General features: G+C 37.1%; 1 protein-coding gene across 2 annotated transcripts; it reads left to right on the top strand.

Annotated features, from left to right (window-relative positions):
• The first annotated feature begins 2,661 nt into the window (after positions 1 to 2,661).
• LOC127969240 (rho GTPase-activating protein SYDE2-like) lies at positions 2,662 to 24,082 on the top strand. Of its 2 annotated transcripts, XM_052571076.1 has the most exons (8): positions 2,662 to 2,867; positions 11,343 to 12,116; positions 13,511 to 14,368; positions 15,453 to 15,682; positions 15,760 to 15,886; positions 17,031 to 17,200; positions 19,365 to 19,647; positions 21,258 to 24,082. In XM_052571076.1, the coding sequence occupies exons 1-8, from the start codon at positions 2,783 to 2,785 to the stop codon at positions 21,629 to 21,631; spliced, it is 2,901 nt and encodes a 966-aa protein (XP_052427036.1). In that variant the 5' UTR covers positions 2,662 to 2,782; the 3' UTR covers positions 21,632 to 24,082. The 2 variants fall into 2 exon arrangements, with proteins under 2 accessions (XP_052427036.1, XP_052427037.1); XM_052571077.1 differs by lacking the exon at positions 11,343 to 12,116 and having other exon boundaries at positions 2,682 to 2,867.
• The last annotated feature ends 189 nt before the right edge of the window (positions 24,083 to 24,271 follow it).

Here is a 24,271-nt window from a genome sequence, read left to right as displayed (position 1 = left end):
AAAAAATATGTTCACTGGAGTGATGCTGATGGAAATTCAGCTTTGCATCAAAGAAATACATTACATTTTAAAGGATATTAAAAATAGAAACCATTATTTTATATTTTATAACATTTTGCCAGATTAATGTTATTTCTTGTATTTTTGTTTGAATAAATGCAGCCTTGGTGAGCAGAAGAGACTTCTTTAAAAAACATTACAAGTCCTAATGATCCCAAATTTTGTACAGTACATTTCTTTGAAATCTTTACACTATATTGCATCTGTTTCCACCTCTGCATGAATATAAATGCATATATCTGTATTAAAAGTGAGTGTATTGTGTGTGTGTTTGTGTCAGGGTTTGTTTCGAGTCGCTCCATCTGCCTCAAAGCTGAAGAAGCTGAATGCAATGTAGAGAATCTTAAAACTCTATCAGCTCCATATTGCTGTTTTATATGCAGTTTCACAGCACAAGCCTGTTGAAGAAGGCCTGACTGCCGTTTGTGTTTTAACAGGTGTAATGCAGTGTCTTCAGTAGCAAACACAATCTAATGTGTTGAACTAGTTAAATTCGTTGTTAGATTTAATGTGTCATAAACAAACATGCAAGGGTTGGGTTGATGTGAAAGACAACAGGAGACGCACTTTTTCACTGGAGGAAGTGTTATTATAGATTATGGACTTGTATTTTAGTTAAAAAAACATTTTAATGATTAATTTGTTTCAGCTTTTTCAGTCCTGTCGGATTTTTATTTTCCGTCACTGATGTGTTTCATGCTCAATTTACACTTGAACAAACGGAGGCCAAATAAACAGCATCATTCGCTCAGAGAATTATTATTATTATTTTTTTTTTACATTTTGTTGTTTGATTTGAAGAGGCCCCGTGTGTCAAAATGTGTGTTTAATAAAATCAATAATTTTTAATGACATATATTTGTGCATGCATTTTGTTTTGGTTTGTTTACTTCTGAAATATGACGTATTTCTCAGTGAAAAAATATATTCAGCAAGATTATCCATCAGGATCCATAAAATATGTTTTTATACCAGAAGACCAGAGAAGACTTTGTTTCACATAATTCGCACCGGCAGATGGCGCTGCTGTAACATCTATCATCTATCTATCTATCTATCTATCTATCTATCTATCTATCTATCTATCTATCTATCTATCTATCTATCTATCTATCTATCTATCTATCAGCCCAGGTAATAAATTTAGGTAATAAAAATGTTGTGGGAAAATTGTTTTTAAATGTTTTTAAAATGTTGTAATGCCAACTTCGATTATTTATTAAAAGATTAGCCTAAAAAACGTTTCTTACAGTCTTCTAACTTTTTTATTTTTCACCCAAAAGATAAAGTTATTTGAACATTGTAGGAACGGTACATATGGAAGCCCACTTACGCCATGGAATAAAAAAGGTAATTGCACCTTTTATCTCACACTTTTTTTTTTTCACATTTGCGAGTTTACATCTCAGAATCGTTTCATATAAACTCGCAATTCAGATTTATTTTTCTAAGAATTGTGAAATATAAATGTACAAATGCGAGTTAGGCTATAAAGTCAGAATTGTGGAATATAAACTTGCAATTCTGACTTTGTTTCTCTTGACATATTTTTTTTAGAGATATTGGCCGATATATTTCATATTTCATTTTAGAAATGGAAGTCAAATTACAGTATTTTTATTTCCGCAGAAATGGTCTGTCAGTCTGTCTGTATACATAGACATAATAAATACTTATTAACATATTTATGATGTATAGTCCGTATACTGACAGTAGACTGTGAACTACATTTCCCATGATGCATCGATTCGCGCGTCTCAGCTGTGGAATGTGTGGAATGTGTTTCCTGTGTTTGGCTGCATCACGACTCCGTTCTAGCGATGGGAAGTTCGGATCATTTTACCGACTCGGACCTGTGAGTCTCGGTTCAGCAAAATGAACGAATCTTTTTTCGAGTCTTTTTGTTCATTTTTATAAAAAATGAACAAAACATGTCTACTAGTACACCCAAACGTTGATCACAATACAAACAATACAAAACTATAAAGCTATAATAAACAGAAAATATTAATTCATTTTTACCTGGGTCTTATGATTACCTCCCATAAGCTCTAACCACAGACTGGGTAAAAGAAGTTGTCCTGACAACAAATCTGTGTGTATATTCTTTTGTTATGATTTTAAGTGTTCTGCCTTAATGTTTTAATGTTTGTATTGTTTAATAATAAAAAAAAAACACTGTATAAAAGGCTTTAACCTATGGTTCAAATGGGTGCATAGTCATTATTATTATCACCATCATCATAAGCATTACTATTATAATTATTATTTTCTCTTACAGTTATTGCGTTTCTGGACTCAAATTGTAGCTTTTTACTTCTTACAGAGTGAATTCTGTCATGAAGGTTAATGCTGTAACAAAGGTCATAAAGAGTTGGTTGTTATTATTATTATTATTAAGTCTCTTTGGTCTGTCACGTGATGAATGAACGACTCGAAAAATCCAAAGAATCGTGAACTAATCAATTATCTCTCTGGGTCATCATATATTGACTGAAATATGTGAAAGACTAATTCCAGGACAGAACCTAGAGAATTCTGCGCATGCGCGACTGAACGAATCACATTCCGAGACGACTCGTTCTTCGCGAGTCACTTGAAAGATTCGTTCGAAATGAAGAACGAGCCATCAGCAGTCCGTTCTTCAGCTCGGTCTCCGCGCTTTCCCGTGAGTTTCGGCGGAGATCGTGAGTCGAATGAGCGGCTCTGAGGAGCTTCAGTGATGGCCGAGCCGCTGCTCAAACGAACCTTCTCCAGACTCCGGGCAAAAGAGCGATTCCGCCGCAAGACGGACCCCAAACTCACCGGTGAGACCCCCAGAGCTTTATTACAGGACAGCTGGAGTTTTGCAGAAGATGCTAAATAACGCAAATATATTGTTCTAAAATGCTAAAAACAGTTAGAGAGCTGTAGTGGTTACAGAAATGCTGTAGATATGTTACTTTTAAATAAGTTTAGTTTGAAAAAAAAAACTTTCTATATATTTAGGCTGTTATATAAGCTACTTTTTTACTAATTTCTACCAGTCAGAAGTTCGACGATTGTTTTTCGAAATGTTTGAATAGTTGTAATGTCGTAAAAAGTTACAAAACTGATATATAATAGATTTATGTTACATAAATAACACAATGAATAATAAAATAAAAATGAAATAATACCGTTCCTGCTCTGGACATTCATCATCAACTTATGGAGCTGATTTTAGAAACTGAGGAAATTTTTTTTTTTAGCAAATATATATATATATATATATATATATATATATATATATATATATATTTAAGTTAATTGTAGCAGATGGTGACAATGTGTCTCTTTCACTCTATGATTCAATTTATATCATTATGATTTATATTTTTCATTATAATACTTCACTATTTGCTCCAATTGTAAAAACCTAAAAATATATATATATTATTTTAGTTTTCTAAAGACGCTATTTATACGCCAAAATAGTTGTGTTCTTGTGTATATTTATATTTGTCTTCAAATCTCTCTTTTTTTATTTGCCTTTAGATCAGACATTTTTTTAAAATCATGAGTCAGTGTGTCCAAGTTTCTAGTTTAATAGATTCGTTTATTTTGTAGAAATGCTCATGTTGTGTATGTCACACTGAGAGCTCTGTGCTTCAGTATAAGGAGGCTTTAATGCTTCTTTCTCGTGTGATGAGGTTATTTTGACAGAACGACTGACAGCGAGTGACAAACGCTGCTGGATCTTGAGAAAACCTTTGTGAGTCAGTTACATAATGTGTTCATTCGAGAGGACAGCAGCTCTGCGTCATCATTGAACGCTGCTCGCATTCTGTGTTACACACACAGCATCACTGAGACATATAATTAACCCTTTAAAGCCTTACATATACAATAAAATATAATTTTTGGAAATTCTTAGCATTGCATATTACTAATCAAAAATTAAGTTTTGATATATTTACAGTAGGAAATTTACTAAATATCTTCATGTAACATGATCTTTACTTACTATCCTAATGATTCTTGGCATCAAAGAGAAATGTATAATTTTGACCCATACAATGTATCGTTGTCTATTGCTACAAACATCTCTGTGCTACTAATGATCACGTTTATGTGAAATACGATACAGCAGGTTTTATAGGGTTAATTCATGTCCTTTTACAACCACACAGTCTGCTAGACGTTCACTTTAACCTGATTTCTATACCTCATGAATAACACGAGCGTTTAGAGGGAATCTCTTGTGTATTAATTTGTAGACTCTAACAAACATCACATTCAAACTCGAGGTGACTGTGTGTTGGTTTAGTCTGGTTTTATTTAATGTGCTCTCACAGACCGGTCTTTACTGCGATACCATACTACAGTACAGTACTGTAATTAGTACCATGTTTATGTAGTGTGTTATTGTTTGCATGACAATCCTGAGAATTTCTCGTCATGTATACTTTGGAAAGAGCAGCATCAACTTTCTGATAAGCATGTTAGTGTTTCTCTGAAGAGAGAAGGTCAGAGTGTTTGTTAAATGACGACAGATTTTTGGATGCATTATACCTGTAAAGACTCGAGACACACAAAAAGCAGAAATGAAGGTTGACAGCTTTTAATGGTTTTGTCTTCCTGTTTCTGTCTCTCTTTCTCTTTCTCTTGCTGGTTTATGTCTAAAATAGGGAAAGTAGTTTGCTGGCGGGCTTGTGTGTGTGTGTGTGTGTGTGTCATCATGCAGTCATTGTGGCACTATGTGAGGAATGAGAACGAGAAATATTGATAAGAGTCCGAGAACAAGAGTGTGTCTAGTGTCACACTTTACTGACTACATAGACAGCTCCCTTGTAAGGCAGCATCCTAACTGAAATAAACCCTCGAAAGTGAGTGATTCGAAACACTATGATATAATACCCTAACTACAGTAAACTGCGCACATACACTGCTGCGAAATAATTTTTAGTAAAAAACAATAATATTGTAAAAGATTTCTATTTTAAAATAAATATATATTTTAAAATGTGATGCATTTGATGAGTAGAAAGTAAAAAAAAAACAGCATTTATTTGAAATAGGATGTCTAAATGTCTTTATTGTCACTTTTGATTAATTAAATGCATCCTTGATGAATAAAAGTATTAATTTCCCAAGCTTCTGAATTATAGTGTATCTATCGTTTATTTCTACAGAAATATTGAGCAGCACAACTGTTTTCAACTGGTAATATTCAGAAATGTTTCTTGAGCATCATATTATCATGATTTCTGAAGATCATGTGACACTGAAGACTGGAGGAATGATGCTGAAAATACAGCGAAGCATCACAGAAATACATTAGGAACGAGGGCAAAGCTGGAGCTGAAAGTATGTGAGAATCAGAGTCCAGGAGAGAAAGAAGGAATGTGAACTCGACGCTTGGGAATAATGATCCCAGCTGCAGCTCCACGGCTGTTGAGAGCCATATCACTGCTTCCCAGAGGAGTGTGTGTGTGTGTGTGTGTGTGTGTGTTGATCAGTGAGGGTCAACAGAGCCTTTTTTTTCACTGTGCATCTGTGAACCACATGAGAGTCCAAACAGAAAACTCTGTGATCTGTTTTCCTTCTTCTTTGACTCATTGAGTCAGCGACTGAAACAAGAAAAAAATACTGCTTTATGTCTTTCTTCCAGTAGTTCTTATGACTCGTGCATTAGTATTTTGGGTGGACTTTAACTATGTATTTAACTGTTAGGTGTACAATGTACTTGTTGTTTTCATGGTGTATTGTAAATCTCTTGTCCTGTATTGTGGTGGGATGATGTTGTTAGGGACATGTTTGGGAGGGTTAAGAGAGAGAAGTAGAGTCACCAGTGTAATTATAGATGTATTTATAGAAATTAATTACAGCTGAAATTGTACGTAGGCATTTTTTTTTGCTAATTATAAGTGCAATGTGTCAGATGATTATGTTTTTAAATATGTACGTTTTTTATTACTTTAGGTTAGGACCTTATTAAATATATAAAGAGTTATATTTTCAGTTTTCATTTAATTTGAGTAATTTGATTTTACTAAATAAAGTAACTTTTTATTATTACTGTAGGTTAAATTTTTTTTAAGTTTTAGTGTTTTAACTTATTTCAGTTAGTTGTCATGGCAAGTGACATTAATTAACTTTAATTAAGTTTTTTTGTTTATATATTATTTTCTTTCAGTTACTGAAAACAATTTGAATGAACTAACATGCACAGCTGTATTTTGATACATTAATGTTAACATTGATTTAAAACTGCTGTAACATGTATTGCTCGTTGTTAATGTTACTGAATGCATGTTTGATGTTAGTGTTATACACGTACAGTATAAATGACTGTAATTAATCTGAGTTAACAATAACATACGATGCTTTTTTAGGCTGTTTATCGCCTCTTTCTCATTTCTGCTCACTTTGAGTTCCTCTGACATCACGAGGAACCTTCAACAGAGAAGTACAGCATGTTCTCGCTGCTCCACATTAGAATGTAAACATATGTCTTTTTGCTTCATAATTTCTCTCTCGAGTGGCCGTCTAATGCTTCAGGACCTGGACTGTTTATACAGAGAGTTTAAGCCCAGAAACCTATTTGTAACTCATTGTTATTCACTTATTGAAAACAGATAACTTGATTTGTTTTCTGGTTCAGTACAAGCCACTAACATCTATGGGCAGCAGTAATAGTGCTGCTTGAGAGATTAAACTCAACAGATCTGATCTCTCGAAGCGCTGTGTTGGAGATCTATCCAGTGTTTGAACGTAAACCATTTCCGTCGGTGTAAATTAGATCAGTTTTGTCAGCATCTCCTGTGTAACTTCAACAGGCATCCTTCAGGTTTAGGTTTTTCTGCAGAAAAATATTTATGTTTTTAATCCTTTTTTAACAACTTCCTTTTCTCGAGGCTTTTCCTGGAAGCAGCAATTCACTGCTTGATCAGAGAAGAGCATTAAAACTGTCTGTCCTTGCAATAAAGTACAGCCACAGAATAGTATATATCACACACACACACACACACATAAATATATATTAAAAAATATATATATTTTAAATTCAGTATTTACAATTGTTTTATAAAATGTATTTTAAAATGTTATATATAAATTAAAAATATGTATTTTTTTTTAAACAAAATATATTAATATTACCTATTACTGTATTTATATATCAAGTTAGTTATTTAGTAATTTATTTTTCTTGTATTTATTTTAACTAAGTTTATTTCAAATGTATTTATTTCAAAATATTGTCTGTGCATCAAAAATATATTGCATATATATATATATATATATATATATATATATATTTTTTTTTTTTTTTTTAGTTTATTATATAAAAATAAATGAACATTGGCTTATTTTCAAAAAGTATGACATTTTTTGTATTTTTATGAATTCATCCAGTTAGTTATTTATCAGTTTATTTTTTCTCATAAACTATTTGAACTATTTTGTTTACAGCGTGTTTACAGTATGTTAAAGAACACTGTTTCTTGGTCGTATGGGAACGCAGATTTTATGGGCCTGTGTCCAAACAGAAGTAGAGTGTGGTTTGAGGCCCTCTGTGAAAGTATGCAGCTGTCAGCGTACTAATAAACTGATAATGCTGTTCTGGGCCGATGTTTAATTCAATAATCCTGCCCTAAACAGAGCTGCTTCCAAACTGAGAAACAGAGCATTGCAGTTTGATGTTGCTCCCGCACAGAAGGAAAAGATTCGGTGCAGAATCAAATATGTGTGGAAAACAGTATTCCCAGCATCAGAGAATGGACGACGCTTCAGTAAGATGTTCATTGTTTTCTGTGTACAACTGAATAAGCAGCGCTGATTAATCATTGAGATAAGAAGCTCATCCTAGAACAGTACGGATTGTTCAAGTTCACTTCAAGGCCTTCAGATGACACAAGTTATGCTTTTAAAGTTATCATGAAAAATGAATATTAATGCACAATGTTTAGAGCATGCTCTAGATAATTAATAATCTGAGTTTTTCTGCACTAAATATCTACATCATTTAAGTCTGTTTTAGTTACAGTAGCATGCAATCTTTATAGTTTGTGCACTGCTCAGTTCTGACCATCAGAAAGAGATTTGATTCAGAATTACCGAGAAGATTGAGCGCAGATGTTTAGAAGCCAGTTTCCTCTCTATCTGACGATCTGATGCTCGATCTCTCAGAGGATCTTCATGGGGGATCTGGAGAGAACCAGGCTTTTCCAAATTGTGTGTCCCTCTGGATTGGGCCTGGTTTCACTCTCACATTTCTTTTAGATGAGGACAAACAATAACTTAGTTTTAAAGATCATGCATATTTGTTTTGCCTTTATTTTTGCTGTTCTGTTAGCAGTTTCTTAATGCCTCAGTTTTTGAAACAGGAGCTCATCTTCCATGTTTTGGGTCTCTCCTGATGTGATTATTAATAGTTTGGCTTGTGTTTTCGGGGCAGATGAGAGCAGTACAGCGACAGGATGTCTCAAATTATGCTGCAGAGATGTGGGCGGCTGAAGGGGGCAGGGAACGGCATTCTGGGAAAAACTCTTTAACCGTTACGCCATGAATATTCTCAGCAAACATCGCCACTAATTATTTCACACTGTCAAACATGGTAAATAAACTCAGGAGCAAACAAACATGCACGAAGCCCTGTCAGTTTGATTAATGAAGATAAAGTTTTTATCTTTCAGCAATCTTTCATGGATTTGTTTTTTGATGCACATCTGGGTTTGACTAACATTTGTCGTTTCTGATACTGTTCAGTTTCGTGAGTTGATCAGTAAGATTTTTAAAGAAGAAATATTTTCTAGCAAAGCAAGTCTTCACTATCACTTTTTATCAATTTAACATTAAACATTAAAAAAGTTTAAATAAAAAAAAAAAGATAAAAAAGCACTGACCCTATTTGTTACAATATATTTAAATTTAGAATAAATGGTTTTCTTTTTCTTTTTTTTTATTCATCAAAGAATCCTGAAAAAAGTATCACAGATTCCAAAAAACAATAACAAGCAGAAAAACATATTTTCTACATATTCTGATAATAAATCAGCATATTAGAATGATATCTGAAGGGTCATGTGAATCAATGGAAAGCTGAAAATTCAGCTTTGATCGCAGGAATAAATTATATTTTAAAGTATACTAAAATAGAAAACTGTTATTTTGAATTGTAATAATATTTCACAATATTACAGTATTTTTCTGTATTTTTAAACAATAAATGCAGCCTTGACGAGCTAAAGATACTTTTTTAAAACATAAAAAATGTTACTAATCCCGGTATGTAAGGCCACTTCTGTTCACTTCTCTAAGCAGACATGTTATCGGCTATGCTGATAATGTACAAATGGCTAAATCTCTCGTCTGATTAATCATCTACTGTCCGTACATGACTAAACTGAAGCTCTATGTAAAGGTTTTCCAGTGCACGTGGATATTTCGCAACTAAATAGAGTCAGACCAGTTTATCAATGTGCTGTTAAAACCCTGAAAAGACTTAAACACAGAGACTGTTGAATGAGCGTCCGAGGTGAAGGGTGAGTCCAGCGTGCCGCCCATGAGAGCGTGCTTTGTGTTACCGTGTGTATTCTGGGGTGTTGTAATGAATAGTGAATAGGGTTAAGTGTGTGTGTGTGTGTGTGTGTGTGTGTCCAGCTGTGAAGGAAAACCCTTTACACAGACTGCTCATTGAAAACATCTCAGCGACCCAACAGCTGTGTGTTTGTCACTGAAATTGCTCCCTGTTTTGGCTTCTCAGACTTCCATGTGTGCCACTGTTACCTATTTGTCTTCATTTTTTACTTTTTGTTTATTACCTAACCTAATCTTTAAAAATATATATGCTGTCCTCAGCCTGTAAAGCCACTGACACCAATTGCACAGGTTTGATTCTCAGGGAATGCATGAAGTGGTAAAACAATAAATAAAAGACATGGATCAAGGTCTCCGCCAAAGGCTTTTCTGCATCTTCCTTCAGTTTATTTGAGCATTTTATCTCAGCAAGAAGCTCTAGTTTTTTTTTTTTTTGTCTGTTTCTCTTCTTCTCTTTTTCTTGGCTGCTTAGGCAAAACAGGAAGTCATCTGCTGGCCCACTTAACATAGTGTAACACTTCCTGCTCAGGAATGCATAAAGGGGTCTGTGTTTTTCTGTTTTCATCTTGAAGTCAATTTGGCTTCTGTAATGTGATATATTTCAGAGCGAACCAAGATATTTATTGAAAACAGAGTTTGCACTATATCTCATATTTACATTTATGCATTTGGTAGATGCTTTTATATAAAGCAACATGCATTGCATTCAAGGTTTACATTTACATTGTTTCGGTTCATGCATTCCTTGGAAAACGAACCCTTGATTCTATCCACGTTCTAATGCTTGAGTTTCAGGAAAGCCACTTGTCGGAGAAAACTTAGAATGCATCGAAATGTCTGTTAATCTTTTCTGAAACACACTCTGACGTAGGCACCAAATATCCCGTGTAAATTTCAGATGGGCGGTTTGGAAATCCAATTTGCTGTATTCCCAATTGATTCCAAACTGATCCGGCTCTCTCTGCGCCCTCAAATTAAACTTGTGCATTCCTAGCTGTCAAACTTCCCATCAAAGCTTTGTGCAGTGTTTAAGCAGCATTTGCGGTTTAAGCATTTGGTTGCTGAGTGTTGTCTTGGCCTTGTAAACTAGCAATGGTTTTGACATGCTCATGTGCAGTGCTAACTAAAGAGCATTTGACGGAGATGTTTCTATCCAGAGTCATGCAAGCCAGAAGAGATAATGCGCAGAGCCCATCTGGAGGGCACACGGGAGTTATTCATGTCTTCTGGAATTGGATAAGATATTTGGCTAACTGTGTGTCACAAGCCACGCTCATAATTTAAAGAGGGGAAAGAACAGACGAAGAGAGAGAGAGAGAGAGAGAGGGAGGGGAATACAGAGGGAGTTTAGAGAAACTTCCACATGTGCAAGAGAGGGAGGGAGAAGGAGATGGTAAATATCTGCAGCCCTCCTCCTGAAGTCTGTTTTATGACCTTTTTTTAAAATTCTTTCCAGTTGTCCTCTTTCTTCACTGCTTGTCCACATACATCACTGTAAACTCATCTCAGAAATGTTGTTTTAGGGAGAAATCTAACCCTGTAAAGGTTAATAGCCCCCAGTTTCACTTTTACTTGCGGTATTTGATATTTCCGAGTGTTGCAAGTCTCAAGGGATCCATTTTTCAAGTTAGTCACTCCAATCCAGACAAATATTTCAACACCAAATAAGGTCAAAAACTCCTGCTATGGTAACGATTGCTGGTTTCTCTCCTCTGCCTTAGAAGTGACAGAGAAGGTGGACCTTTTCCAAAGTTCATCGACTGCATCCACCTCAGGACGTGCTGAGACAGAGAGCTCCATCGTGGAGGAGTGTACCAGACGCTCCCAGATCACCGTCTCCAAAAAACAGAACTGGGCCAAACTTCCCTCTACGAGCAGAGACCCAGCCAGCAGAGATCTGTGTACGAGCCTGGTCTACGGGCAACAGGACTGGGATTTGTGCTCAGGAAAGGCTGAGGTCTCAAAACAGGCCTGGAGCCAAAGGACTTTGAGTGAGGATGGTTCTAAGAAGAAAGATCTGGAATTGGAGTTTGGATATTCCAGGACACCATGCGATTCCATTGACGCAGGTTTGCCGGAGTTGACTCCTGCATCTACAGCTTTTCTGGATGTGTGTGACTCTTCCAGCTCAGCGAAGATCTCCGGGCAGGGCGCCTACCTCCAGCACCTGGACAGAAGCAGTCGGGCCTGGGTACTGTCCACCGGAAAGCCCCAGGCGTCAGATGAAGTCCTCCCAACCAGAATCACAGAGTGGCAACAGCGCCCGGGTGGAGATGGAAACATCTGGTACAACCCCATTCCTGAAGAGGACGACTCGAGGGCCACCAGAGGAGCAGCTCAGGGAAAATATGGAGATCCGTGGAGAAGGAGAGAAACTGGGGAATCGGCAAAGGAGAAACAAGACCAGAAACGATCAGGGGGGTTGAGTCCCACCGGCGTACATCAGATGAGAGAGATTCAAACTGAGGCCGACATCATCAGGATGGATACCTCGGGTAGGGTCAGGCTTTCCATTACGCAAGAGTTTATCTCAAGCCAAGCTGCTTTGCCAGCATCCTTGCACTTCACATAACTGGTCTTAAAACTGAGGTTAAAATGAGCAGTGCTGTTTGAAAAAAAATATTTATAGTCAGATGAAATGTTGTGCTATGATTGTCATTCACAAATTTCAAAAATAGGATGGGGATTAACCACATTACATGTAATTAGAAGTTATTTTCCTAAAACCTAGTGAGCATTTTAGGTGTGCCTGAGAGGCTGTTCCAAAAGGTAGGTGGCATAATTATAATGATGCTGCCTTCTAGGAAACCTTCTTTTTAGCCACAATTTAGGCAGTGTGTCACAGAAAGTTCAACATAATAAAAAATTGGTTTAGGTCATCAGCTCATTAGAGACTGAAGTGGGTGTGTGAGCCAAATGAGACGTAGTGTTGTGGGTTCTCCTAGAATGTGGTTGGGAACAACTCATGTAGAGAAGGGCTTGACAACTACAAGATTAGTTAGTTTAGTTCCAGCCCTGATGGAACTCACCTGTCTGTATGTTCCTCGTACCCAAAGAACATAATTATCTCGTTAATCTTGAGGTCCAGAGTTGCCCACCTCTGACGTAAAGCAGTGGATCCCAACCACTTTCCTGGAATCCCACAACTCTGTACATTTGCTTGTCTGCTTAATCAAATACATCTTATTCAGGCCATCAGCTCATTAGGAGAGACTCCAAGACCTAAAATGTGTGTCTCAGACAAAAGAGACTAAAGCATAATGTCCGGTGTTGGAGGGCTCCTGGAACCACTGATACAGAAAGGGCTGGGCAACTCGATTAGGGGCGTCCAAACCTGCTTCTGAAAGTCTAGCATCCTCCAGAGTTTAGCAAAGTGGATCTTGAAGTCCAGAGTTGCCCACCCCTAATGAGTACTGTTCCAAATCAGTTTATGAGAGGGGTGTCCAATCCTCCCCCTTCTAGACCAGGGGTTCTCAGCTCTGGCCCTTGAGGTCCACTTTCCTGGAGAGATAAACCCTCATCAAACACACCCAAACAAGCTAATCAAGATCCTCAGGAATGCTAGAAAGTTATAGGTAGGTGAGTTTGATCAAGGTGGGAGCGAGATGATAACCTCTTTTCTGGATGACTTAATCTCCAGCACTAATTAAAAACATCTTATCAGCTACTCAAGGTCTAGAAGCTTCCATTTCCACTCCCAAGTTTCAATTTCTGTTGTCCATCATGCTACCTACACATGTGGTAACCAGCAAGCCATCTCACTAGGTTTTAGAAAAGACTGAGGATAACTTCTACTTGCTTGTCAGGGCTTCTTAAAGTTTCAGGACCATCTTAAAGGTTAAAAGGTTAAATTCCTTGTTTCTAACATTGTGTGTTTCTTTCGGTTCAGATCTGGTTGTGCTACAGTCGGACTGTATTAGTTCTGCTAGTGGTGGGAACTCTGACAGTCCCGGGGTGCCAAAGAAAAGCCCCGGAGAGGGTGCGATTGACAAGATCAAGTCTCCAGGAACAGTGCGGCGGCTTTCTATGAAGATGCGTAAGCTTCCGGAACTAAGACGGAAGCTCAGCCTCCGCTCATCCCGTAATCAGCGTAACGGACAAGGGAACGCCAGCAGTGCACCGGGAGCATCCGATGAGGCGTCACCACCAAATGCACGCAAGGAATCATCCAGCGTCATCAGCAAGTACCACCTGGACTCCAGTGCACCCGCAAGGCCAAGGCGTCGATCCTCTCGAACACGTTCTGCTAGTAAAGGAGGATATCTTAGTGATGGAGACTCACCTGAACTCTTGCCAAAGCAGGGCTTGGGTCAGGAATCGAAAGGGTCGCCTACACCACCACCGCACCTTGGAGCACAGGATTCCCTCGCTGTGGCAGACGCAGAGTCGTTCCGCTTGTACTCGCTGGCGGATCAGCCTCGCTGTGCTCAGAGACTTTCAGGGCTGCTCACGGTGCATCTGCTGGGCGTCGACGAGCTGCTACGATCGCCTCGGAACGATGCTGCTAAAGAAGTCTTCTGTGCCATTCAAGTGGACGGGGTGACCCGAGCCCGGACATCCCTGCTCACCTGTCGAGGGGCGTGCCTCCCACTAAACCACACCTTTAACCTGGAGCTCGAGAGGGCACGGCTGCTCAAACTGGTCATTTCGACACCAACGAACGTCAGCGGAAACAACGGCTGTGCCGCTCCTGCACGTAACCGGGTGTGCTGTCTGGGTGCTGTGGCCATCCCACACCTCTTCAAGGGTAAGACAACTGCTCGTTTGTGAATCAAGTCACAAGGTGAAGCCGATAGTTCCCACTCACAGTTCTGATCGGATGAGCAATTTTTTAATATGTTTTAAGATTGCAAGTACATCAGTTGAATTCTATAGTGACTCGACTTCGTATTTAGCCTCACAACTCTTTTAAGTTGGCACGTAATCAATTTTGTCAAATATATTATTGTGAACAATTCATCCATGCATTTATGTTTTGACCTCTACATTTTTATCAAGATGTCACAATCTTCTCTTGGGTGACACATCCCAGAATTCTCCAGTCATTTAGTCCTCATTAACCCATTCAGCTCTGCTTCCATCCAATCAGCAGCTGGTAGATTGAACCAAGTCCTGTCCTGCCCTTTTCAATAGTGTTGTCAAAAGTACAGACTTCATTACCAGTCGGTACTAAAATTTTAAAACCTTTTAACATTTAAGTGCTGTTGAGCTGATTCCTTAACACAGCTGACTAGCCAAAGTGTTCACAACATGGATCAATATTTATTGAGAACTATGAACAGTTTTGAAAAAAGAACAGTTTGAATATTAAGATATTAAATGAATATTAAGATATCTTTAATACTTTTCAAGCTGCAGCCATTGAAACTATGGGGAAAAATGCTTATAATATAAATTTGCACATATTTGAACTGTCACTATTGGCATATAATGCAACAAAGATTGCTAAAATCAACAGATTTGCTTATAGACCCACCGATCTCTGTATAAATATAACAATCTATGTATAAAAATAAATTAATAAAGTAATTTTTCCCTTCTAATGTGGCTTCAAATCTCATTTAAACTCATCTTGATGCTTCTCTACAAAAGAGTTGATTATTCAGTAACTTTTTTCAGTCCATTTTTTGGCCGACATCACAGTTTGTAAGCAAAAGACAAAACAAAATTAAACTTATTGTAAAATTTGACAAGGAAAGACCATGTTATATAATAAATTCTGTAGCACTGACACATTTATGCCATTGCACAACCATTAAACAGCCATTAGCTTTGATCTTGTGTTTTGCTCTTATCTCTTTATCTCATCTCTCTGTCTCTTTCTCCCGCAGCGTCTCGCAGTCAGCAGCTGTGTGTCCGTCTGGAGCCTCGCGGATTGCTGTATGTGAAGTTGACCCTTCTGGAGCACTTCGTGACCCCGTTCCCCCGCCTCAGTGACCTGCCTCCTCCTAATGTGTTTGGGATGGAGCTGCGCCACCTGGTGGAGAAGGAGGCGTCTGCGCTCCGAGTGCCTCTGATCATTCAGAAGTGTGTTTCTGAGATCGAGAGGAGAGGACTGAAGGTGAGACGCGCTCAGAGATCTGTCAGACCCGATGTGTGCTGAATAAGACTGTACTGAGAGACGATGTGTTTCTGTAGGTGGTGGGATTGTATCGTCTTTGTGGCTCCGCGGCGGTGAAGAAGGAATTAAGGGATGCGTTTGAGAGGGACAGTGCAGCGGTTATCTTGAACGATGAGCTCTATCCTGACGTTAATGTCATCACCGGTCAGTCTGCCTCAAATAACACACAATCTGATATATCTACCCACATATTTACTATGGAAGCTGGTTTCTGCTATGGAATTAAAAAAATCACAAGTAAAACTGACATTTTATCTCACAGTTCTGACTTTTGTTTCTTAAAACTTTGAGTTTGTATCTCACAACTCTGATATTTATTTTCTCATAGTTATCAGAAAAACTGAATTCTGAGAAGTTGGAATTGTATAAATGTTTTTATTATTATTATTTAGTGGTGGAAAGTGTTATTATAGTTAATTAAAAAAAATAAGTTTTTGTTACTTGAAATAAAATAAATGTTAACTGAATTATTATAAAATATAAAAAGCTTAATCTTATTTTAATTTCAATTAGTTTCCGAGGCAATCATTTTCATCTAGTTTAACGTGATATACTAAAATAACTCAAACTAAAATAAAATTTAACACAAACTATATAAGTATATTTTACAACACACTAAATAAATAAAATAAAATACAAAAATAAAAGGGCAAAAAATGCACAGCAAATTTTTTTTAATCAAATTCAAAATATGAATAAAACTGTAATACTTAAAATTATACTAAAATAATAAGAATTTTGAAGAAGTAAATCTGAAATGTAGGATATAAACTCAAATTTGTATGTTTGAAAACTGTAAATTTTGTGAAATTTAGATTTCTGCATCATCTGAAGCTGAATAAATCATCTCTCAGTGATGTGTGGTTTGTTCGGAGGACAATATTTGTCTGAGATACAACTATTAGAAAATCTGGAATCTGAGGGAGCAAAAACATCTAAATATTGAGAAAATCATCTTTAAAGTTGTTCAAATGAAGTTCTTAGCAATGCAAATTACTAATCAAAAATGAAGTTTTGATATATTTACGGTAGAAAATTGACAAAATATCTTCATGGAACATGATCTTAATATCCCAATGATTTTTGGAACAAAAAAAAATCGAACATTTTGACCCTTACAATGTATTGTTTTCTATTGCTACAAATTTCTCCTTGCAACTTAAGACTTAAGAAATTTGATGAAAAATTGTACAAAAAGTCTGAATTTTGAGTTCAAAAGCTTGATTAATTTACTTGGTATCTGGAGGTAATTCTTCAGTGGGTGTTTGTTTGGTGATGTTGTTGTCAGGTATTCTGAAGGACTTCCTGCGAGAGCTGCCGTCTCCTCTCATCACCCGGACGCTGTATGAAGTGGTGTTAGAAGCGATGATGGTTCGACCGGTCTGTAGAAACACCAGCGACGCTCAGAGATCACAGAACACCGTCTCACTGCTGCAGTGTCTTCCTGAAGCAGAGCGGGTAAAGAGCGTCTCTCAGACTCTGTGTGTCGTCACAATCAATCCAGTCTAAATCTGATATTCATCTACATTACATCTACTTTAAAACATGATCATTTTAATCAGATATTAACCTTGACCCTCTATCGCCTGCACTCTCTGTTCATTTTCTGACTGCTTGCTTTTCTTAAAAAGTAGCTTTCTATATTCTTTTTCTATTCTTTCTACTTGGTTTATTGTATCTTGGGGGTGATTTGGTTGAGTGTTTGAGTGTGCGTGTGTGTGTGTGTGTGTGTGTGTTTGAGAGAGACTGTGTTTGAGTGTGTGCATGGGAGGGGTGTGTGTGTGTGTGTGTTTAAGTGAATGTGTGTGTGTGTTTAAGTGAATGTGTGTGTGTGTGTGTGTGTGTGTGTTTAAGTGAATGTGTGTGTGTGTGTGTGTGTGTTTAAGTGAATGTGTGTGTGTGTGTGTGTTTAAGTGAATGTGTGTGTGTGTGTGTGTGTGTGTGACAGAGAGTGTGTGTTTGAGTGTGTGTATGGGGGGGTGAGTGAGTTAGTGTGTGTGTGTGTGTGTGACAGAGAGTCTGTGTTTGAGTGTGTGTATGGGGGGTGAGTGAGTGAGTGTGTGTGTGTGTGAGAGAGAGTGTGTGTTTGAGTGTGTGTATGGGGGGGTGAGTGAGTGTGTGTGTGTGTGTGTGTGTGACAGAGAGTCTGTGTTTGAGTGTGTGTATGGGGGGGTGAGTGAGTGAGTGTGTGTGTGTGTGAGAGAGAGTGTGTGTTTGAGTGTGTGTATGGGGGGGTGAGTGAGTGAGTGTGTGTGTGTGTGAGAGAGAGTGTGTGTTTGAGTGTGTGTATGGGGGGGTGAGTGAGTGAGTGTGTGTGTGTGTGAGAGAGAGTGTGTGTTTGAGTGTGTGTATGGGGGGGTGAGTGAGTGTGTGTGTGTGTGTGTGTGTGACAGAGAGTCTGTGTTTGAGTGTGTGTATGGGGGGGTGAGTGAGTGAGTGTGTGTGTGTGTGAGAGAGAGTGTGTGTTTGAGTGTGTGTATGGGGGGGTGAGTGAGTTAGTGTGTGTGTGTGTGAGAGAGAGTGTGTGTTTGAGTGTGTGTATGGGGGGGTGAGTGAGTGTGTGTGTGTGTGTGTGTGTGTGTGTGTGTGTGTGACAGAGAGTCTGTGTTTGAGTGTGTGTATGGGGGGGTGAGTGAGTGAGTGTGTGTGTGTGTGACAGAGAGTGTGTGTTTGAGTGTGTGTATGGGGGGGTGAGTGAGTGTGTGTGTGTGTGTTTGTTTGAGTGTGTGTGTGTGTGTGTGTGTGTGTGTGTTTGTGGGTTGTTTGTCCCGTGTGAGCAGCAGAACATTAGCTGGAGGGTTTCCAGAATCTTCCAAAACAAACTGTTTGGGAATGAGAACCTTATACACAAGAAACATTTCTTTTCTCATCCCTTTTTCTTTATTTAGATGCATACAGCTCACTTTTAGGAGCTTGCATAATTTCACTATGATTAACTATCCTGAAGTCTTCAAATCAAAATGGCTTGATTTACTTTATATCTGTCATTGTAGATTAAAAAGCAGTGAAATGCATGGTTTCTTTTTATATTTTACATGATATTTTACATTTTCAGTTTAATTGTTTTTGTAATTTTTTTTTTTTAGTTAATTAGTTTATGTAGGTTTTTTTTACTTGTTTATTTAATCATTTTAGTTTATTTTAGTACTTAGATAATTAAATAACAAAATTGGTTTAGTTAAAATAAGTTAATAAATTGAGTAAATTACCAAATTAAAATTAAATAAATTAGGTGCAATAAAATGTTCTCTCTTTAAATCAGATAGCAAATGTATTTCTGGTGCATATTCAGTGGTTTTTATTTCTTTAAAAAGTGTGTAGAGCAGTGTGCAGTGAACCAGGTTTCAAACTGTGTTCATTTAATTCAGTGTGTGGCTGTCAGTAAAAAATGTCAAGCTCAAGTGCATTGCATTGTGGGATACAGTACCAAATACTGCACATTTTGGCAAATGCATAGAAGTCTGTGATAAGAATCAAATCCTGTTGTACTGAACATCAGTTTCACTTTTAAATGGTCATATTACAGAATGGGTAAAATAGGATGCTAATGCATCTTTAGTGCTTGCTGTTGTTTGATGGGTGTGTGTGTGTGTGTGTGTGTGTGTGTGTGTGTGTGCTGAAGGCGACTCTGTCCTTCCTGCTGGATCATCTGAGTCTGGTGGCGTCTTACAGCGACAGCAACAGAATGACGTGTCAGAATCTGGCCGTGTGTTTCGGGCCGGTCCTCCTGACGCCCACACAGGAGTCGTGGCAGGCCGGGATGATGGGCCCTGGATCAGGGGCCCTGGCGGGGTCTGGGGCCGGTCGAGGAGGCCGTAGTTTTGCACACAGTGAAGAGATCGCCAGCGCTGTGGACTTTAAACGACACATCGAGGCTCTACACTACCTCCTGCAGCTCTGGCCTGGTGAGTGTGTCCCAGTACATCATTTAAAACATAATATTATAAACAATTAATAAATGTGTTATTTAAAATAAATGTATTTATTAATTTAAAAAATATCAAAAAATAAATAACTATATATATATATATATATATATATATATATATATATATATATATATTCTATCTATCTATTAGGGGTGTGTGATATATATATCGTATGTGATGATATCGTAATTGTTGTTTAAACAATGTGTGATTTGACATTATCAAGTATTTTGAAAAAAAACATTCAAAACTCCTACAGAGAGTACACATATATTATGTGTAGTCTACACTAATTTTCAGTAAACAAGAACTCAATTAAACAAGAATTTAATTTTAGACACTGTGTTGACCAAGTCCAAACAAAGCCACAAAGCTGTTTTGAGTCTTAACAATGTTTCGTTCCTGAATGAATCAACCGTTAAATGATCAGTCGCAATGACGCACTTATTAACAGTGACTTGCTGACACCTACTGGTGCGTTTAATTTCACATTTAAAGTTTATTTTTATTTTAAATAATTTAAAATATCGGTATTCAATGTATTATGTTTAATATATATATCCAGGTTAAACACTGCATTAAACAGTGTGTAAACACATCTAAATGTTGCTTCAGACGCAGTTTCTGTGTTTCCTCTGCACTGCAAAGATAAATTTAGATGATAATGATTTCATATATCGGTATAGGCGAATATGCCGCTGTAATAAACTTTTTTTTTTTTTTTTTACAGATCATATAATGCAGATAAAATGCTAGAAATGGTGTAAATAGTTTGTTCAGCAGAGCGCTTTAAAGCTTAAGTCTATGGAATACCATTGAAACTTTATATTTATGTATTAATGAGGTTTTTTTATGAATTAAAATCATATTAGTTGGTTAATATTGCCATATAGCTTATAGAAATAATTCAGGCTTCAGTGCTTCTCAATGCAAACATCAGTTACTGTTTCCATATAAAAAAAATAGTCATGCATTGGGTGATTTTACACTCACAGAAAATTATTTTTTACTCAAAATATTGCTAGAAAATTTTACAAACATTAAAAAAACAGCAAGTAACATTAAATTAAATGTTAATTTTTGAAGTAAAAAGAAACCCTGAAATAGTATGCTATTGTAAAATGCACCAATAATTATAAAAATGTTTGCAGTGCAATGAAAACATATAAAAGTCTTGACATGCATTAATTTATTCCATGCATTTTTTCTCTCTAAATGTCATCTGGTTTTGATTGTCGTTCCAGTGCCGCTCATGCAGTCAAACGTCATGCATATAATCCGATTATTTTCGGTTGCACATTGAATTTTTTAACTTTGAGCATCATGTTACGACCCGTGACTCGTGTGCAGTAGCTTTGGTGACACGGCACATGTGCAACATGCATAGGTCTCTCTCTCTCTCTCTCTCTTTCTCTCTCATATGATATTATGTGAAAATCATGGCATTCGCGCATTTATACAAGTGTGCTTATTTATTGAAATTTCTGTAAATGGAAAGCTTATTTATTCAGCTTTCAGGTGACGTATAAATCTCAATTTAGATAAATTTACGATTATGATTGGATTTGCGTTTGTTTTTTTCGCAGTATCTAAAGGACGAGTGACGGATGACTCTCTGGCTTCCCAGAGTTCCTTGCAGGTGGTGGTTTCCCGCAGGGGGCGTGGCCGGCTGGAGAGCCCGCCCTGTAACCGATACGCAGGTGATTGGAGCGTTTGTGGGCGGGACTTCCTGTCAAACGACGAGGCGGATTACGACGAGGTGGCGGACAGTGAGAGCGACTACGACATTGAGGAGCCGAAGAACAGTGATGTGTGGACGTCTCCCGACGGTTTGTACGTGGACGAGTTTGCACTCGATTTTGACGCTCCGTTCACGTGCAGACTGAGTCTGAAAGACTTCGACACGCTCATTTCAGATCTGGAGAAAGAGTTAGCCAAAAAAATCAACATCTGCCTCTGAACCGGACTGAATCTGTGCGTGTTCCTCATTTTGAGCTGAGCGCCCAGCAGATGCATTTTAATAGAGATAAATGTAGAGTCATTAAAAAAGCTTCTGTTGCACAGTATTGAGACAAAAGACAACCACAAGCTGCCACAGAAATGCCAACATGAAAATAAATACTGTATTTTCCAGTAAATAAATTGCATCGTAAAGAGAAGAAAAAAAAAACATATGTAAGATGCATCACATTTTAGAAAATTCTGAAATATTGTTTCATAACAGTAAATAAAACTAAATGTTTACAAACATTCTACAGATATATTGTAGATTTTAAAATAATAAAGTTAATTGTGATTTGTTTTCTCAAAATATACAAACTCAGAGATATAAACTCAGGAAATATGAGATATAAACTTTTAATTCTGAGAAAAAGAGTCTAGGATTGTGAGATAAAATGTTGTAAATGCCTTTTTTATATTGCAGTGGAAATAAAATTGCGGAAAAAATAGAATTGTGAGAAAATGTCCGAGAAAAAAGTCTTAAAAATTAAGTTGGAATTAAGTTTTTTTTTTTTTGCAGAAACAATAGTAAACAAAAAAAAGAACTACAAGATATATAAATTTTAAGATGTACTATAAAATGAGAATTCAGTTTTTTTCTTTAAAATTGCAAGTTTATATCTCACAATTCTGAGTTTATATCTGGCAATGTTGATAAAGACTCCTTTCACAGAATTTGTGAGAGTAAAATGCAGCATTGTGAGTCGCAATGAGCTTTATTTCACAGACAAACAAAAACAAAAGTCACAATTCTGAGTTTATAAAAATAGCAATTCTCAAAGTTCTGAGATAAAAAAGGCGCAATTTCCTTTTTCATGTTTTTATATTGTGGTGGAAATGGCCTTCCATAAAAGTCACAGCACATTTCAGAAGATAAAAAATAAATGTCACTTACACTCTGGAAAATATGGTAAATTTACTGATTGATAAAATCAGTTTTTTTTCCCAAAGAATTGAAATGTAGCCATGCAATAAATGTTTTGATTGTTGGGTATTTGTGCCCAATCACAGCGTTTCTGGTGCGTTTTGAGACGTGTGTAAACCTTTGATAGCAGCTACTGTAACATAATACCAACAAGCACAAAAACTCAGATTGTTCTTCTACTGCGTATGGATTATTATAATATGCATTATAACACAGTATAAACACTAGCTGTTAATGAGGTGGCTGGTGCTGAAGGACGACGACAGGCGTTTGTGTGAAGTTTCTCTTATTTAAAGCTCTGTGTACGACTCTTATTCCAGAAGTCTGGTTTGTGACGACCAGCAGCGTTTGGGCCAAGATTTCATCACTCTTTCCAGCAGGACATTCCTTTACATGCATTTCTCCGCCAGACTCGCTTTGGCAGCGACTGCGTGAAGCCTTAGTTTTACTTTGCAGAATTATTTTTTCCTGTGTAATGTTTAACGGAGAACGTATTTATTACATTCCCTTGAGATCTCGTCATAGGAATGTTCTGGGTTTGAAACAGCCTGACAGCATTTGTGACATAATGTTGATTTGATTTTGAGAAGCCAAAGACAAAATTTGACATAATGGGGATTCTGTAATTGATGTTATTTAAAGGTAAAGCGTGTAATTTCTAACTCAAATGGAAAAGCAATGAGAGCTTTTCCTAAACACTTCTTCTGTTTGTCATTGGTCAGTCAGACAGATAGCTCCGCCCTAAACTCACATGATTGGATGAATCAGAAGAGCACTGTTTTGAAGTGTAACAATGTGACATTAAACAGAATTTGAAGTAATTCAAAAGTAACCAAAAAATGATCATTTGTAACTTGTGTTGAATCCAGAATATTTGTTTAAAGCTGAATTTATGTTTGAGATGCCAATCAGTAAAATGAGAGATCTTTAATATAGTGTTAATTTTGACTGACTTTGCACAGTTCATTAAGCCAAAATGTTTTTGTTTTTTTTTAGTTCCATGTTTGTTTGTTAAAAAAAAAAAAAAAAAAGTTCTCACTCATTTTTAACCTTGTGTCTTTTATAACCTGTATTATTAAGCCAAAGACTGTTTGTGTGATGATTATTGCACTTCTGCGTCTAGTTTTCTGGATTGTGCTTGTGCTGCTCTTGCTGATTTGAGATCAGTCTGTTACTGAGAGCAGCTCTATGTTTCATTTCTGAGCGCGGTACAAATAATCTCAACTGTGATTTGATTCTAAAAGCCACAAATGGAATAGAAAAGCCATGACTGAGCTCACCAGCTCCTTATGCAAACCCTTTGACATGTTTTATTGGAATTCAGTTTTGTTTAGTTGTATAAACAGTATTATTATATTCTATTATTGCACCTGTAACATTAAGCACTTCTGTCTGTGCTCATGCATAGCTAAAACGCAGTGTGTGTGGATGAGATGTACCATTCAGTGTTATGTTAAAGAAATAAAGCACAGTATTGCGTTTCTACGATGTGTGTTTTGGGTGAACTATTGCTTTAAAAACTTCACTTCATTCCAAGCCTGAATGATGTTATGTTCACCAAGGATATAACAGTTTTGTTTGCTATGAGTCAGACTCTGAAACCTCTAAAAGTGTGTTTAATTTGTGGCACTGATGCTGGTCAGTGTGTGTGTGTGTGTGCTGAGGTTTGGACTG

This window comes from Carassius gibelio, chromosome B12 (genome assembly GCF_023724105.1).
Source record: "Carassius gibelio isolate Cgi1373 ecotype wild population from Czech Republic chromosome B12, carGib1.2-hapl.c, whole genome shotgun sequence".
Taxonomy (NCBI): domain Eukaryota; kingdom Metazoa; phylum Chordata; class Actinopteri; order Cypriniformes; family Cyprinidae; genus Carassius; species Carassius gibelio.
This window is presented reverse-complemented; position numbering and strand designations above follow the sequence as displayed.